Source organism: Oncorhynchus keta, chromosome 8 (genome assembly GCF_023373465.1).
Source record: "Oncorhynchus keta strain PuntledgeMale-10-30-2019 chromosome 8, Oket_V2, whole genome shotgun sequence".
Lineage (NCBI taxonomy): Eukaryota > Metazoa > Chordata > Actinopteri > Salmoniformes > Salmonidae > Oncorhynchus > Oncorhynchus keta.
In genome coordinates, this window is record NC_068428.1 from 41,639,443 (window position 1) to 41,653,305 (window position 13,863).

General features: G+C 49.1%; 1 protein-coding gene across 4 annotated transcripts in view; it reads left to right on the forward strand.

Moving 5' to 3' along the window:
* The window catches only part of LOC118380431 (signal-induced proliferation-associated 1-like protein 1), a 103,677-nt gene that overhangs the window by 53,000 nt on the left and 36,814 nt on the right, over window positions 1-13,863 (forward strand). For 3 of the 4 annotated variants that reach the window (XR_008141231.1, XR_008141232.1, XM_052524257.1), the window contains exons 13-15: window positions 296-580; window positions 3,016-3,159; window positions 3,892-4,025. Coding sequence is in view for 2 of the 4 variants with exons in the window: in XM_052524257.1 (XP_052380217.1) it covers window positions 296-580; window positions 3,016-3,159; window positions 3,892-4,025 (563 nt within the window). In the remaining 2 variants the exon portion in view is untranslated. The remainder of the gene's footprint in view (window positions 1-295; window positions 581-3,015; window positions 3,160-3,891; window positions 4,026-13,863) is intronic. The other variant, XM_052524258.1, reaches the window with a different exon arrangement.

Consider the following 13,863-nt stretch of genomic DNA (forward strand, 5'->3'; position numbering starts at 1 on the left):
GTGTGATGGTCAGATTAGTGATTCTGAGGTCGTCATTATCATGTCAACCATGTGTGTGGAGTCTAACCTCTGCTTCTTACCTGACCCTCCTCTCTCTTCCCCCCCCCTGGCTCTTCCTCCCCCTGGCTCATCCTTCCCCTGGCTCTTCCTTCCCCTGGCTCTTCCTTCCCCTGGCTCTTCCTCCCCTTGGCTCTTCCTCCCCCTGGCTCTTCCTCCTCCTTTCTCTTCCTCCCCCTGTCTCTTCCTCCCCCTGGCTCTTCCTCCCTCTCTCTATCCCCCCTCTCTCTCTCTACAGAGGTTGCTCTGAGCTCTATCGTATCCCAGTGGTTGAGTATAAGAGCAGTGGTGAGAGTGGTTCGTTTGACTACAAATTCCCGTTCCGCAGCAAAGACAACAAGTGGCAGAGAACCTCCAGTAGCCCCCAGCAGTCCCTGACGGCCTCCCCCCAGCCACACACCCCCAACCGGGCCATCAGCCTGGGGAGCTCTGGGGGGAAGACCCTGTCTGCCGAACGCCCAGAGAGAAACGCTGCTATACCACGCAGTGTTAGTAGTGATGGACGCCCGCTGGATACCAAGAGGTAGGGGAGAGGAGAGGGGGAGGGAGGGAGAGGAGATGAGAAGGGGAGGGAGGGAGGTAGGGGAGAGGAGAAGGGAAGGGTCTGGTTAAGGGTCTGGGTTATGGTCAGGGTCTGGGTTAGGATCAGGGTCTGGGTTAGGATCAGGGTCTGGGTTAGGATCAGGGTCTGGGTCAGGGTATAGGTTAGTGTCTGGGTTATGGTTAGGATCTGGGTCAGGGTTAGGTTTAAGATCTGGGTCAGGGTCAGGGTCTGTGTTAGGGTTAGGGTCTAGGTTAGGGTCTGGGTTATGGTCAGGATCTGAGTTGGGGTTTGGGTTAGGGTCAGGGTTAGGATCTGGGTTAGGGTTAGGATTTGGGTCTGGGTTATGACCAGGGTCTGGGTTAGGATCAGGGTCTGGGTTAGGGTCAGGAATAGGGTCTGGGTTATGTTCAGGGTATGGGTTAGGGTCAGGGTCTGGGTTAGGATCTGGGTCTGGGTTAGGGTATGGGTTATGTTCAGGGTCTGGGTTAGGGTCTGGGTTATGGTCAGGATCTGGGTCAGGGTTAGGATCTGGGTTATGGTCAGGGTCAGGGTTATGGTCAGGGTTAGGATCTGGGTCAGGGTTATGGTCAGGGTTAGGAACTGGGTCAGGGTTATGGTCAGGGTCTAGGTTATGTTCAGGGTCTAGGTTAGGGTCAGGGTTATGGTCTGGGTCAGGGTCTAGGTCTGGGTTATGGTCAGGGTCTGGGTTAGGGTAATGGTCAGGGTCTGGGTTAGGATCTGGGTCAGGGTTAGGATCTGGGTCAGGGTTAGGGTCTGGGTCAGGGTCTGGGTCAGGGTCTGGGTTAGGATCTGGGTTATGGTCAGGGTTAGGGTCTAGGTTATGGTCAGTGTTAGGGTCTGAGTTATGGTCTGGGTTAGGATCAGGGTCTGGGTTAGGATCTGGGTCAGGGTCTGGGTTATGGTCAGGGTAGGGTTAGGATCTGGGTCAGGGTTTGGTCTAGGTCTGGGTTAGGGTCTGGGTTATGGTCAGAGTTAGGTTCTGGGTTTAGGGTCTAGGTTAGGGTCGAGGTTATGGTCTGGGTCAGGGTCTGGGTTAGGATCTAGGTCAGGGTTAGGGTCTGGGTTATGGTTAGGATCAGGGTCTGGGTTAGGTTTTGGATCTGGGTTAGGGTATAGGTTAGTGTCTGGGTTATGGTTAGGATCTGGGTCAGGGTCTGGGTCAGGGTCTGGGTTAGGATCTGGGTTATGGTCAGGGTTAGGGTCTAGGTTATGGTCAGTGTTAGGGTCTGAGTTATGGTCTGGGTTAGGATCAGGGTCTGGGTTAGGATCTGGGTCAGGGTCTGGGTTATGGTCAGGGTAGGGTTAGGATCTGGGTCAGGGTTTGGTCTAGGTCTGGGTTAGGGTCTGGGTTATGGTCAGAGTTAGGTTCTGGGTTTAGGGTCTAGGTTAGGGTCGAGGTTATGGTCTGGGTCAGGGTCTGGGTTAGGATCTAGGTCAGGGTTAGGGTCTGGGTTATGGTTAGGATCAGGGTCTGGGTTAGGTTTTGGATCTGGGTTAGGGTATAGGTTAGTGTCTGGGTTATGGTTAGGATCTGGGTCAGGGTTAGGTTTAAGGTCAGGGTCTGTGTTAGGGTTAGGGTCTAGGTTAGGGTCTTGGTTATGGTCAGGATCTGAGTTGGGGTTTGGGTTAGGGTCAGGGTTAGGATCTGGGTTAGGGTTATGACCAGGGTCTGGGTTAGGATCTGGGTCTGGGTTAGGATCTGGGTCTGGTTTAGGATCTGGGTCTGGTTTAGGATCTGGGTTAGGGTATGGGTTATGTTCAGGGTCTGGGTTAGGGTCTGGGTTATGGTCAGGATCTGGGTCAGGGTTAGGATCTGGGTTATGGTCAGGGTTAGGATCTGGGTCAGGGTTATGGTCAGGGTTAGGAACTGGGTCAGGGTTATGGTCTGGGTCAGGGTCTAGGTCTGGGTTATGGTCTGGGTTAGGGTAATGGTCAGGGTCTGGGTTAGGATCTGGGTCAGGGTTAGGATCTGGGTCAGGGTCTGGGTTAGGATCTGGGTCTGGGTAAGGGTCTGGGTTATGGTCAGGGTTATGGTCAGGGTTAGGGTCTAGGTTATGGTCAGGGTTAGGGTCTGAGTTATGGTCTGGGTTAGGATCAGGGTCTGGGTTAGGATCTGGGTCAGGGTCTGGGTTATGGTCAGGGTAGGGTTAGGATCTGGGTCAGGGTTTGGTCTAGGTCTGGGTTAGGTTCTGGGTTAGGATCTGGGTCAGGGTTAGGATCAGGGTCTGGGTCTCGGTCAGGGTTAGGATCTGGGTCAGTGTTAGGGTCTGAGTTAGGATCTGGGTCAGGGTTAGGATCTAGGTTAGGGTTAGGGTCTGGGTTAGGGTTAGGGTCAGGGTTAGGGTCTGGGTTAGAGGGTTAATATCTATTCTGTGTTATCTCAACCCCTCCAGAATGTCTCCAGGCAGTGAGAACTATGCTCCGGTCTCCTCTCTGGCACTGGGCCGTTCTCCTCACAACCGATCTTCCCTGTCCAACCTCTCCTTCTCCAGTGACACCCCGCAGCATTGGAGGACTCAGAAGTCCATGCCCGAGGGGTAAGAGATGGAGTGGCCACCCCTCATAGCCTGGTTCCTCTCTAGGTTTCTTCCAAGGTTTTGGCCTTTCTAGGGAGTTTTTCCTAGCCACCGTGCTTCTACACCTGCATCGCTTGCTGTTTGGGGTTTTAGGCTGGGTTTCTGTACAGCACTTTGAGACATCAGCTGATGTACGAAGGGCTATATAAATACATTTGATTTGATTTGAGTGTGTTCATAGTCTGTAGCGTACTTAACACAACCCTTTATGTAATAGTTAAGGAAGATGTTGAAATGGGAGATGATTGGAAAGGAATGAAGCACTATATCCAACAATTGTTTTTAGTTTTTTTCCCCATGTGAAAACGCTGTGGTGCCTGTTGACCAGCTTGTATCCATTACAGAGAAGCCGAACGTCAAGTTCCTCACGGCTCTGTCCATGAATTGTATAAAGATGCAAATGGCATCTTTATTCCCAATGTAGGGAATAGTTTGCCGTTTGGTACGTAGCCCATGAATTAGTTCATGCAGAGGAAAGCAACTTCTGCCCATAACTGTCCTTTTTAATGTACTTTTACATGAATTGTCTTTATCTTTGTTATTATAATATGGCACTTGTTGTGTTCCTAGCAAATGACATGTCTGCCTTTATGTTCTGTGGGCGACATCATGCCCAACATTTTTATTCAATTGGTTGTGTGTGTGTGTGTGTGTGTGTGTGTGTGTGTGTGCGTGTGTGTGTGTGCGCTCTAGGTTTGGAGAACACATACAACACTCCCCTCTGTCTACAGAGCGACAGGTGGTAGGAGAAGGCGGGGCTAGTGACAAGTCCACACCTAATTGGCCGAGAGTGGAGGAAGGGGGCGGGACCGACAGAGGTTCTACAGGTGAGATTGACCAATGGGAAAGTGAATTGCTAATATAGTAAGAAAATAGTGTTTTATTCCTACTCCCAGATATTCACATTGTTGTCTGCAGTGATGTCCAGACATACTGTCAAACCACTGACAAGAAGCAGAGTATTGGGCATCATTAAATAGTGATGTCATAGTATAACAGAAAGATATTGGACCATAGTGATGTCATAGTATTACAGAAATATATTGGACCAACACCTACTCCTAAACACACACCTACTCCTAAAGACACACCAACTCCTAAAGACACACCTACTCCAAAAGACACACCTACTCCAAAAGACACACCTACTCCAAAAGACACACCTACTCCAAAAGACACACCTACTCCAAAAGACACACCTACTCCTAAAGACACACCTACTCCTAAAGACACACCTACTCCTAAAGACACACCTACTCCTAAAGACACACCTACTCCTAAAGACACACCTAGAGAGAGAGAGAGAAAGACACAGAGAGAGAGAGAGAGAGAGAGAGAGAGAGAGAGAGAGAGAGAGAGAGAGAGAGAGAGAGAGACACCTAGAGAGAGAGAGAGAGAGAGAGAGAAAGAGAGAGAGAGAGAGAGAGAGAGAGAGAGAGAGAGAGAGAGAGAGAGAGAGAGAGAGAGAGACCTCCTCTCTGTCACATATTATATAATGTTTGTGTGCGTACCTGCTGCTGTGGGTGACAGTAGTCCTCCCCCATGGCTCTTCCTGTATGAAACGGCTGTTGGCTTTGACAGCACTGACAGCTCTACACTTCAGCCATACCTCTCTTCCTCCTGTCAGAATACACACACATATATATACACACAGATATATATATATACACACATACATACATACACACACAAACACACGCATACAGTATATATATACACACTTCTAAGAGCCACTGTTAAAACCCCATTTTGAATGTCTCTTCAGCAATGTCAAATCAGATTACCTCGTCTACGCAACGCCACACAGATCTACACTACATGACCAAAAGTATGTGGACATCTAACATCTCATTGCATAATCATGGGCTTTAATATGGAGTTGGTCCCTCCTTTTGCTGCTATAACAGCCTCCAGTCTTCTGGGAAGGTTTTCCACTAGATGTTGGAGCATTACTGCTATAACAGCCTCCACTCTTCTGGGAAGGTTTTCCATTAGATGTTGGAACATTACTGCTATAACAGCCTCCACTCTTCTGGGAAGGTTTTCCATTAGATGTTGGAGCATTACTGCTATAACAGCCTCCACTCTTCTGGGAAGGTTTTCCATTAGATGTTGGAACATTACTGCTATAACAGCCTCCACTCTTCTGGGAAGGTTTTCCATTAGATGTTGGAACATTACTGCTATAACAGCCTCCACTCTTCTGGGAAGGTTTTCCATTAGATGTTGGAACATTGCTGCAGGGGAGCGGCCTGCTCGCCTCCCTACCACTGAGGAAGTACAGTTCCCGCTCAGCCCAGTCAAAACTGTTCGCTGCTCTGGCCCCCCAATGGTGGAACAAACTCCCTCACGACGCCAGGACAGCGGAGTCAATCACCACCTTCCGGAGACACCTGAAACCCCACCTCTTTAAGGAATACCTAGGATAGGATAAAGTAATCCTTCTCACCCCCCTTAAAAGATTTAGATGCACTATTGTAAAGTGGCTGTTCCACTGGATGTCATAAGGTGAATGCACCAATTTGTAAGTCGCTCTGGATAAGAGCGTCTGCTAAATGACTTAAATGTAAAATGTAAATGAGTTGGTTCCATTCAGCCACAAGAGCATTAGTGAGGTCGGGCACTGATGTTGGGGCGATAAGGTCTGGCTCGCTGTCGGCGTTCCAATTCATCCCAACGATGTCCGATGTGGTTGAGGTCAGGGCTCTGTGCAGGCTAGTCAAGTTCTTCCTCACTGATCTCGACAAACCATTTCTGTATGGACCTCGCTTTGTGCACGGGGGGCATTGTCATGTTGAAACAGGAGAGGGCCTTCCCCAAACTGTTGCCTCAAAGCTGGAAGCACAGAATGATCTAGAATGCCATTGTATGCTGTAGCGTTAATATTTCCCTTCACTGGAACTAAGGGGCCCTAACCATGAAAAACAGCCCCAGACCATTATTCCTACTCCACCAAACTTTACAGTTGCATTGGGGCGGGTAGCGTTTTCTTGGCATCCGACAATCCCAGATTCGATTGTCGTACTGCCAGATGGTGAAGCGTGATTCATCACTCCAGAGAGCGCGTTTCCACGGCTCCAGAATCCAATGGCTGCGAGCTTTACACCACTCCAGTCGACACTTGGCATTGCACGTGGTGATCTTAGGCTTGGCCATGGAAACCCATTTTATGAAGCTCCCGACCAACAGTTTTTGTGCTGACTTGGCTTCCAGAGGCAGTTTGGAACTCGGGTAGTGAGTGTTGTAACCGAGTACAGGTCCAGTTCTGTGAGCTTGTGTGGCCTACCACTTCGCCGCTGAGCCGTTGTTGCTCCTCAACGTTTTCACTTCACAATAACAGCACTTGCAGTTCACCTGGGGCAGAAATTTGACGAACTGACTTGTTGGAGAGGTGGCATCCTATGACGATGCCACGTTGAAAATCACTGAGCTCTTCAGTACAGGCCATTCTTCTGCCAGTGTTTGTCTATGGAGATTGCATGACTGTGTGCTCGTCAGCAACGGGTGTGGCTGAAACAGCCGAATCAACCAATTTGAAGGGGTGTATAACCAGTAGAACCCAACCCAGTCCAGTATAACCCTGTCCAGTATAACCCTGTCCAGTATAACCCTGTCCAGTATAACCCAACCCAGTATAACCCAGTCCAGAATAACCCAGTCCAGAATAACCAAGTCCAGTCCAGTATAACCCAGTCCAGTATAACCCAGTCCAGTATAACCCAGTCCAGTATAACCCAGTCCAATATAACCCAGTCCAGTGTAACCCAACCCAGTCCAGTGTAACCCAGTCCAGTATAACCCAGTCCAGTATAACCCAGTCCAGTATAACCCAGTCCAGTATAACCCAGTCCAGTATAACCCAGTCCAGTATAACCCAGTCCAGTATAACCCAGTCCAGTGTAACCCAGTCCAGTGTAACCCAGTCCAGTGTAACCCAGTCCAGTGTAACCCAACCCAGTCCAGTGTAACCCAGTCCAGTATAACCCAGTCCAATATAACCCAGTCCAGTATAACCCAGTCCAGTATAACCCAGTCCAGTATAACCCCCAGTCCAGTATAACCCAGTCCATAACCCAGTCCAGTATACCCAGTCCAGTATAACCCAGTCCAGTATAACCAGTATAACCCAGTATAACCCAGTAGTAACCCAGTCCAGTGTAACCCAGTCCAGCGTAACCCAGTCCAGCATAACCCAGTCCAGTATAACCCAGTCCAGTATAACCCAGTCCAATATAACCCAGTCCAGTATAACCCAGTCCAGTATAACCCAACCCAGTCCAGTATAACCCAACCCAGTCCAGTATAACCCAGTCCAGTATAACCCAGTCCAGTGTAACCCAGTCCAGTATAACCCAGTCCAGTATAACCCAGTCCAGTATAACCCAGTCCAGCATAACCCAGTCCAGCATAACCCAGTCCAGTATAACCCAGTCCAGTATAACCCAGTATAACCCAGTCCAGTATAACCCAGTCCAGTGTAACCCAGTCCAGTCCAGTATAACCCAGTCCAGCATAACCCAGTCCAGCATAACCCAGTCCAGCATAACCCAGTCCAATATAACCCAGTCCAATATAACCCAGTCCAGTATAACCCAGTCCAGTATAACCCAGTCCAGTATAACCCAGTCCAGTATAACCCAGTCCAGTGTAACCCAGTCCAGTCCAGTATAACCCAGTCCAGTATAACCCAGTCCAGCATAACCCAGTCCAGTATAACCCAGTCCAGCGTAACCCAGTCCAGTATAACCCAGTCCAGTATAACCCAGTCCAGTATAACCCAACCCAGTCCAGTGTAACCCAGTCCAGTATAACCCAGTCCAGTATAACCCAGTCCAGTATAACCCAGTCCAGTATAACCCAGTCCAATATAACCCAGTCCAGTATAACCCAGTCCAGTGTAATCCAGTCCAGTGTAACCCAGTCCAGCATATCACAGTCCAGTGTAACCCAGTCCAGTATAACCCAGTCCAGCATAACCCAGTCCAGTGTAATCCAGTCCAGTATAACCCAATCCAGTATAACCCAGTCCAGTGTAACCCAGTCCAGTATAACCCAACCCAGTCCAGTGTAACCCAGTCCAGTATAACCCAGTCCAGTATAACCCAGTCCAGTATAACCCAGTCCAGTATAACCCAACCCAGTCCAGTATAACCCAGTCCAGTATAACCCAGTCCAGTGTAACCCAGTCCAGTGTAACCCAGTCCAGTATAACCCAATCCAGTGTAACCCAGTCCAGTATAACCCAGTCCAGCATAACCCAGTCCAGCATAACCCAGTCCAGTCCAGTATAACCCAGTCCAGTGTAACCCAGTCCATTGTAACCCAGTCCAGTATAACCCAGTCCAGCATGACCCAGTCCAGTCCAGTATAACCCAGTCCAGTGTAACCCAGTCCAGTGTAACCCAGTCCAGTATAACCCTGTCCAGTATAACCCAGCCCAGTATAACCCTGTCCAGAATAACCCAGTCCAGAATAACCCAGTCCAGTCCAGAATAACCCAGTCCAGTCCAGTATAACCCAGTCCAGTATAACCCAGTCCAGTATAACCCAGTCCAGTATAACCCAGTCCAGAATAACCCAGTCCAGAATAACCCAGTCCAGAATAACCCAGTCCAGTATAACCCAGTCCAATATAACCCAGTCCAGTATAACCCAGTCCAGTATAACCCAGTCCAATATAACCCAGTCCAGTATAACCCAGTCCAGTATAACCCAGTCCAGTATAACCCAGTCCAATATAACCCAGTCCAGTGTAACCCAACCCAGTCCAGTATAACCCAGTCCAGTATAACCCAGTCCAGTATAACCCAGTCCAGTGTAACCCAGTCCAGTGTAACCCAGTCCAGTGTAACCCAGTCCAGCGTAACCCAGTCCAGTGTAACCCAGTCCAGTATAACCCAGTCCAGTATAACCCAGTCCAGTATAACCCAGTCCAGTATAACCCAGTCCAGTATAACCCAGTCCAGTATAACCCAACCCAGTCCAGTATAACCCAGTCCAGTATAACCCAGTCCAGCATAACACAGTCCAGTATAACCCAGTCCAGTGTAACCCAGTCCAGTGTAACCCAGTCCAGTCCAGTATAACCCAGTCCAGCATAACCCAGTCCAGTATAACCCAGTCCAGCATAACCCAGTCCAGCATAACCCAGTCCAGTATAACCCAGTCCAATATAACCCAGTCCAATATAACCCAGTCCAGTATAACCCAACCCAGTCCAGTGTAACCCAGTCCAATATAACCCAGTCCAGTATAACCCAGTCCAGTATAACCCAGTCCAATATAACCCAGTCCAGTATAACCCAACCCAGTCCAATATAACCCAGTCCAGTATAACCCAGTCCAGTATAACCCAGTCCAGTGTAACCCAGTCCAGTGTAACCCAGTCCAGTGTAACCCAGTCCAGCGTAACCCAGTCCAGCGTAACCCAGTCCAGTATAACCCAGTCCAGTATAACCCAACCCAGTCCAGTGTAACCCAGTCCAGTATAACCCAGTCCAATATAACCCAGTCCAGTATAACCCCAACCCAGTCCAGTGTAACCCAGTCCAGTATAACCCAGTCCAATATAACCCAGTACAGTATAACCCAGTCCAGTATAACCCAGTCCAATATAACCCAGTCCAGTATAACCCAACCCAGTCCAGTGTAACCCAGTCCAATGTAACCCAGTCCAGCATATCACAGTCCAGTGTAACCCAGTCCAGTATAACCCAGTCCAGCATAACCCAGTCCAGTGTAACCCAGTCCAGTATAACCCAATCCAGTATAACCCAGTCCAGTGTAACCCAGTCCAGTATAACCCAACCCAGTCCAGTGTAACCCAGTCCAGTATAACCCAGTCCAGTATAACCCAGTCCAGTATAACCCAACCCAGTCCAGTATAACCCAGTCCAGTATAACCCAGTCCAGCATAACCCAGTCCAGCATAACCAGTCCAGTCCAGTATAACCCAGTCCAGTGTAACCCAGTCCAGTATAACCCAGTCCAGCATAACCCAGTCCAGTATAACCCAGTCCAGTATAACCCAGTCCAGTATAACCCAACCCAGTCCAGTGTAACCCAGTCCAGTATAACCCAGTCCAGTATAACCCAGTCCAGTATAACCCAGTCCAGTGTAACCCAGTCCAGTGTAACCCAGTCCAGTATAACCCAATCCAGTGTAACCCAGTCCAGTATAACCCAGTCCAGCATAACCCAGTCCAGCATAACCCAGTCCAGCATAACCCAGTCCAGTCCAGTATAACCCAGTCCAGTGTAACCCAGTCCATTGTAACCCAGTCCAGTATAACCCAGTCCAGCATGACCCAGTCCAGTCCAGTATAACCCAGTCCAGTGTAACCCAGTCCAGTGTAACCCAGTCCAGTATAACCCTGTCCAGTGTAACCCAGTCCAGTATAACCCTGTCCAGTATAACCCAACCCAGTATAACCCAGTCCAGAATAACCCAGTCCAGAATAACCCAGTCCAGTATAACCCAGTCCAGTATAACCCAGTCCAGAATAACCCAGTCCAGAATAACCCAGTCCAGTATAACCCAGTCCAATATAACCCAGTCCAGTATAACCCAGTCCAGTATAACCCAGTCCAATATAACCCAGTCCAGTATAACCCAGTCCAGTATAACCCAGTCCAGTATAACCCAGTCCAATATAACCCAGTCCAGTGTAACCCAACCCAGTCCAGTATAACCCAGTCCAGTATAACCCAGTCCAGTATAACCCAGTCCAGTGTAACCCAGTCCAGTGTAACCCAGTCCAGTATAACCCAACCCAGTCCAGTGTAACCCAGTCCAGTATAACCCAGTCCAGTATAACCCAGTCCAGTATAACCCAGTCCAGTATAACCCAGTCCAGTATAACCCAGTCCAGTATAACCCAGTCCAGTATAACCCAGTCCAGTATAACCCAGTCCAGTATAACCCAGTCCAGTATAACCCAGTCCAGTATAACCCAGTCCAGTATAACCCAACCCAGTCCAGTATAACCCAGTCCAGTATAACCCAGTCCAGCATAACACAGTCCAGTATAACCCAGTCCAGTATAACCCAGTCCAGTATAACCCAGTCCAGTCCAGCATAACCCAGTCCAATATAACCCAGTCCAGTATAACCCAGTCCAGTATAACCCAGTCCAATATAACCCAGTCCAGTATAACCCAACCCAGTCCAGTGTAACCCAGTCCAATATAACCCAGTCCAGCATAACCCAGTCCAGTATAACCCAGTCCAGTATAACCCAGTCCAGTATAACCCAGTCCAGTATAACCCAGTCCAGCATAACCCAGTCCAGTATAACCCAGTCCAGTATAACCCAGTCCAGTATAACCCAGTCCAGTATAACCCAGTCCAGTATAACCCAGTCCAGTGTAACCCAGTCCAGTATAACCCAGTCCAGTATAACCCAGTCCAGTATAACCCAGTCCAATATAACCCAGTCCAGTATAACCCAACCCAGTCCAGTGTAACCCAGTCCAATATAACCCAGTCCAGTATAACCCAGTCCAGTATAACCCAGTCCAGTGTAACCCAGTCCAATATAACCCAGTCCAGTGTAACCCAGTCCAGTGTAACCCAGTCCAGTGTAACCCAGTCCAGTATAACCCAGTCCAGTATAACCCAGTCCAGCATAACCCAGTCCAGTGTAACCCAGTCCAGCATAACCCAGTCCAGCATAACCCAGTCCAGTGTAACCCAGTCCAGTATAACCCAGTCCAGTATAACCCAGTCCAGTGTAACCCAGTCCAGTATAACCCAACCCAGTCCAGTGTAACCCAGTCCAGTATAACCCAGTCCAGTATAACCCAGTCCAGTATAACCCAGTCCAGTATAACCCAACCCAGTCCAGTATAACCCAGTCCAGTATAACCCAGTCCAGCATAACCCAGTCCAGCATAACCCAGTCCAGTCCAGTATAACCCAGTCCAGTGTAACCCAGTCCAGTATAACCCAGTCCAGCATAACCCAGTCCAGTGTAACCCAGTCCAGTATAACCCAGTCCAGTATAACCCAGTCCAGTCCAGTATAACCCAGTCCAATATAACCCAGTCCAGTATAACCCAGTCCAGTATAACCCAGTCCAGTGTAACCCAGTCCAGTGTAACCCAGTCCAGTATAACCCAATCCAGTGTAACCAGTCCAGTATAACCCAGTCCAGCATAACCCAGTCCAGCATAACCCAGTCCAGCATAACCCAGTCCAGTCCAGTATAACCCAGTCCAGTGTAACCCAGTCCATTGTAACCCAGTCCAGTATAACCCAGTCCAGCATGACCCAGTCCAGTCCAGTATAACCCAGTCCAGTGTAACCCAGTCCAGTGTAACCCAGTCCAGTATAACCCTGTCCAGTATAACCCAACCCAGTATAACCCAGTCCAGAATAACCCAGTCCAGAATAACCCAGTCCAGTCCAGTATAACCCAGTCCAGTATAACCCAGTCCAGTATAACCCAGTCCAGTATAACCCAGTCCAGAATAACCCAGTCCAGAATAACCCAGTCCAGAATAACCCAGTCCAGTATAACCCAGTCCAATATAACCCAGTCCAGTATAACCCAGTCCAGTATAACCCAGTCCAGTATAACCCAGTCCAGTATAACCCAGTCCAATATAACCCAGTCCAGTGTAACCCAGTCCAGTCCAGTAACCCAGTCCAGTATAACCCAACCCAGTCCAGTATAACCCAGTCCAGTGTAACCCAGTCCAGTGTAACCCAGTCCAGTGTAACCCAGTCCAGTGTAACCCAACCCAGTATAACCCAACCCAGTCCAGTGTAACCCAGTCCAGTGTAACCCAGTCCAGTATAACCCAGTCCAGTATAACCCAGTCCAGTATAACCCAGTCCAGTATAACCCAGTCCAGTATAACCCAGTCCAGTGTAACCCAGTCCAGTATAACCCAGTCCAGTATAACCCAGTCCAGTATAACCCAGTCCAGTATAACCCAGTCCAGTATAACCCAACCCAGTCCAGTATAACCCAACCCAGTCCAGTATAACCCAGTCCAGTATAACCCAGTCCAGCATAACCCAGTCCAGTATAACCCAGTCCAGTATAACCCAGTCCAGTATAACCCAGTCCAGTATAACCCAGTCCAGCATAACCCAGTCCAGTATAACCCAGTCCAGCATAACCCAGTCCAGTATAACCCAGTCCAATATAACCCAGTCCAGTATAACCCAACCCAGTCCAGTGTAACCCAGTCCAGTATAACCCAGTCCAATATAACCCAGTCCAGTATAACCCAGTCCAATATAACCCAGTCCAGTATAACCCAACCCAGTCCAGTGTAACCCAGTCCAATATAACCCAGTCCAGTATAACCCAGTCCAGTATAACCCAGTCCAGTGTAACCCAGTCCAATATAACCCAGTCCAGTGTAACCCAGTCCAGTGTAACCCAGTCCAGTGTAACCCAGTCCAGTATAACCCAGTCCAGTATAACCCAGTCCAGTATAACCCAGTCCAGTGTAACCCAGTCCAGTATAACCCAGTCCAGTATAACCCAGTCCAGTATAACCCAGTCCAGTATAACCCAGTCCAGTATAACCCAGTCCAGTATAACCCAGTCCAGTATAACCCAGTCCAGTATAACCCAGTCCAGTATAACCCAGTCCAGTGTAACCCAGTCCAGTGTAACCCAGTCCAGTCCAGTATAACCCAGTCCAGCA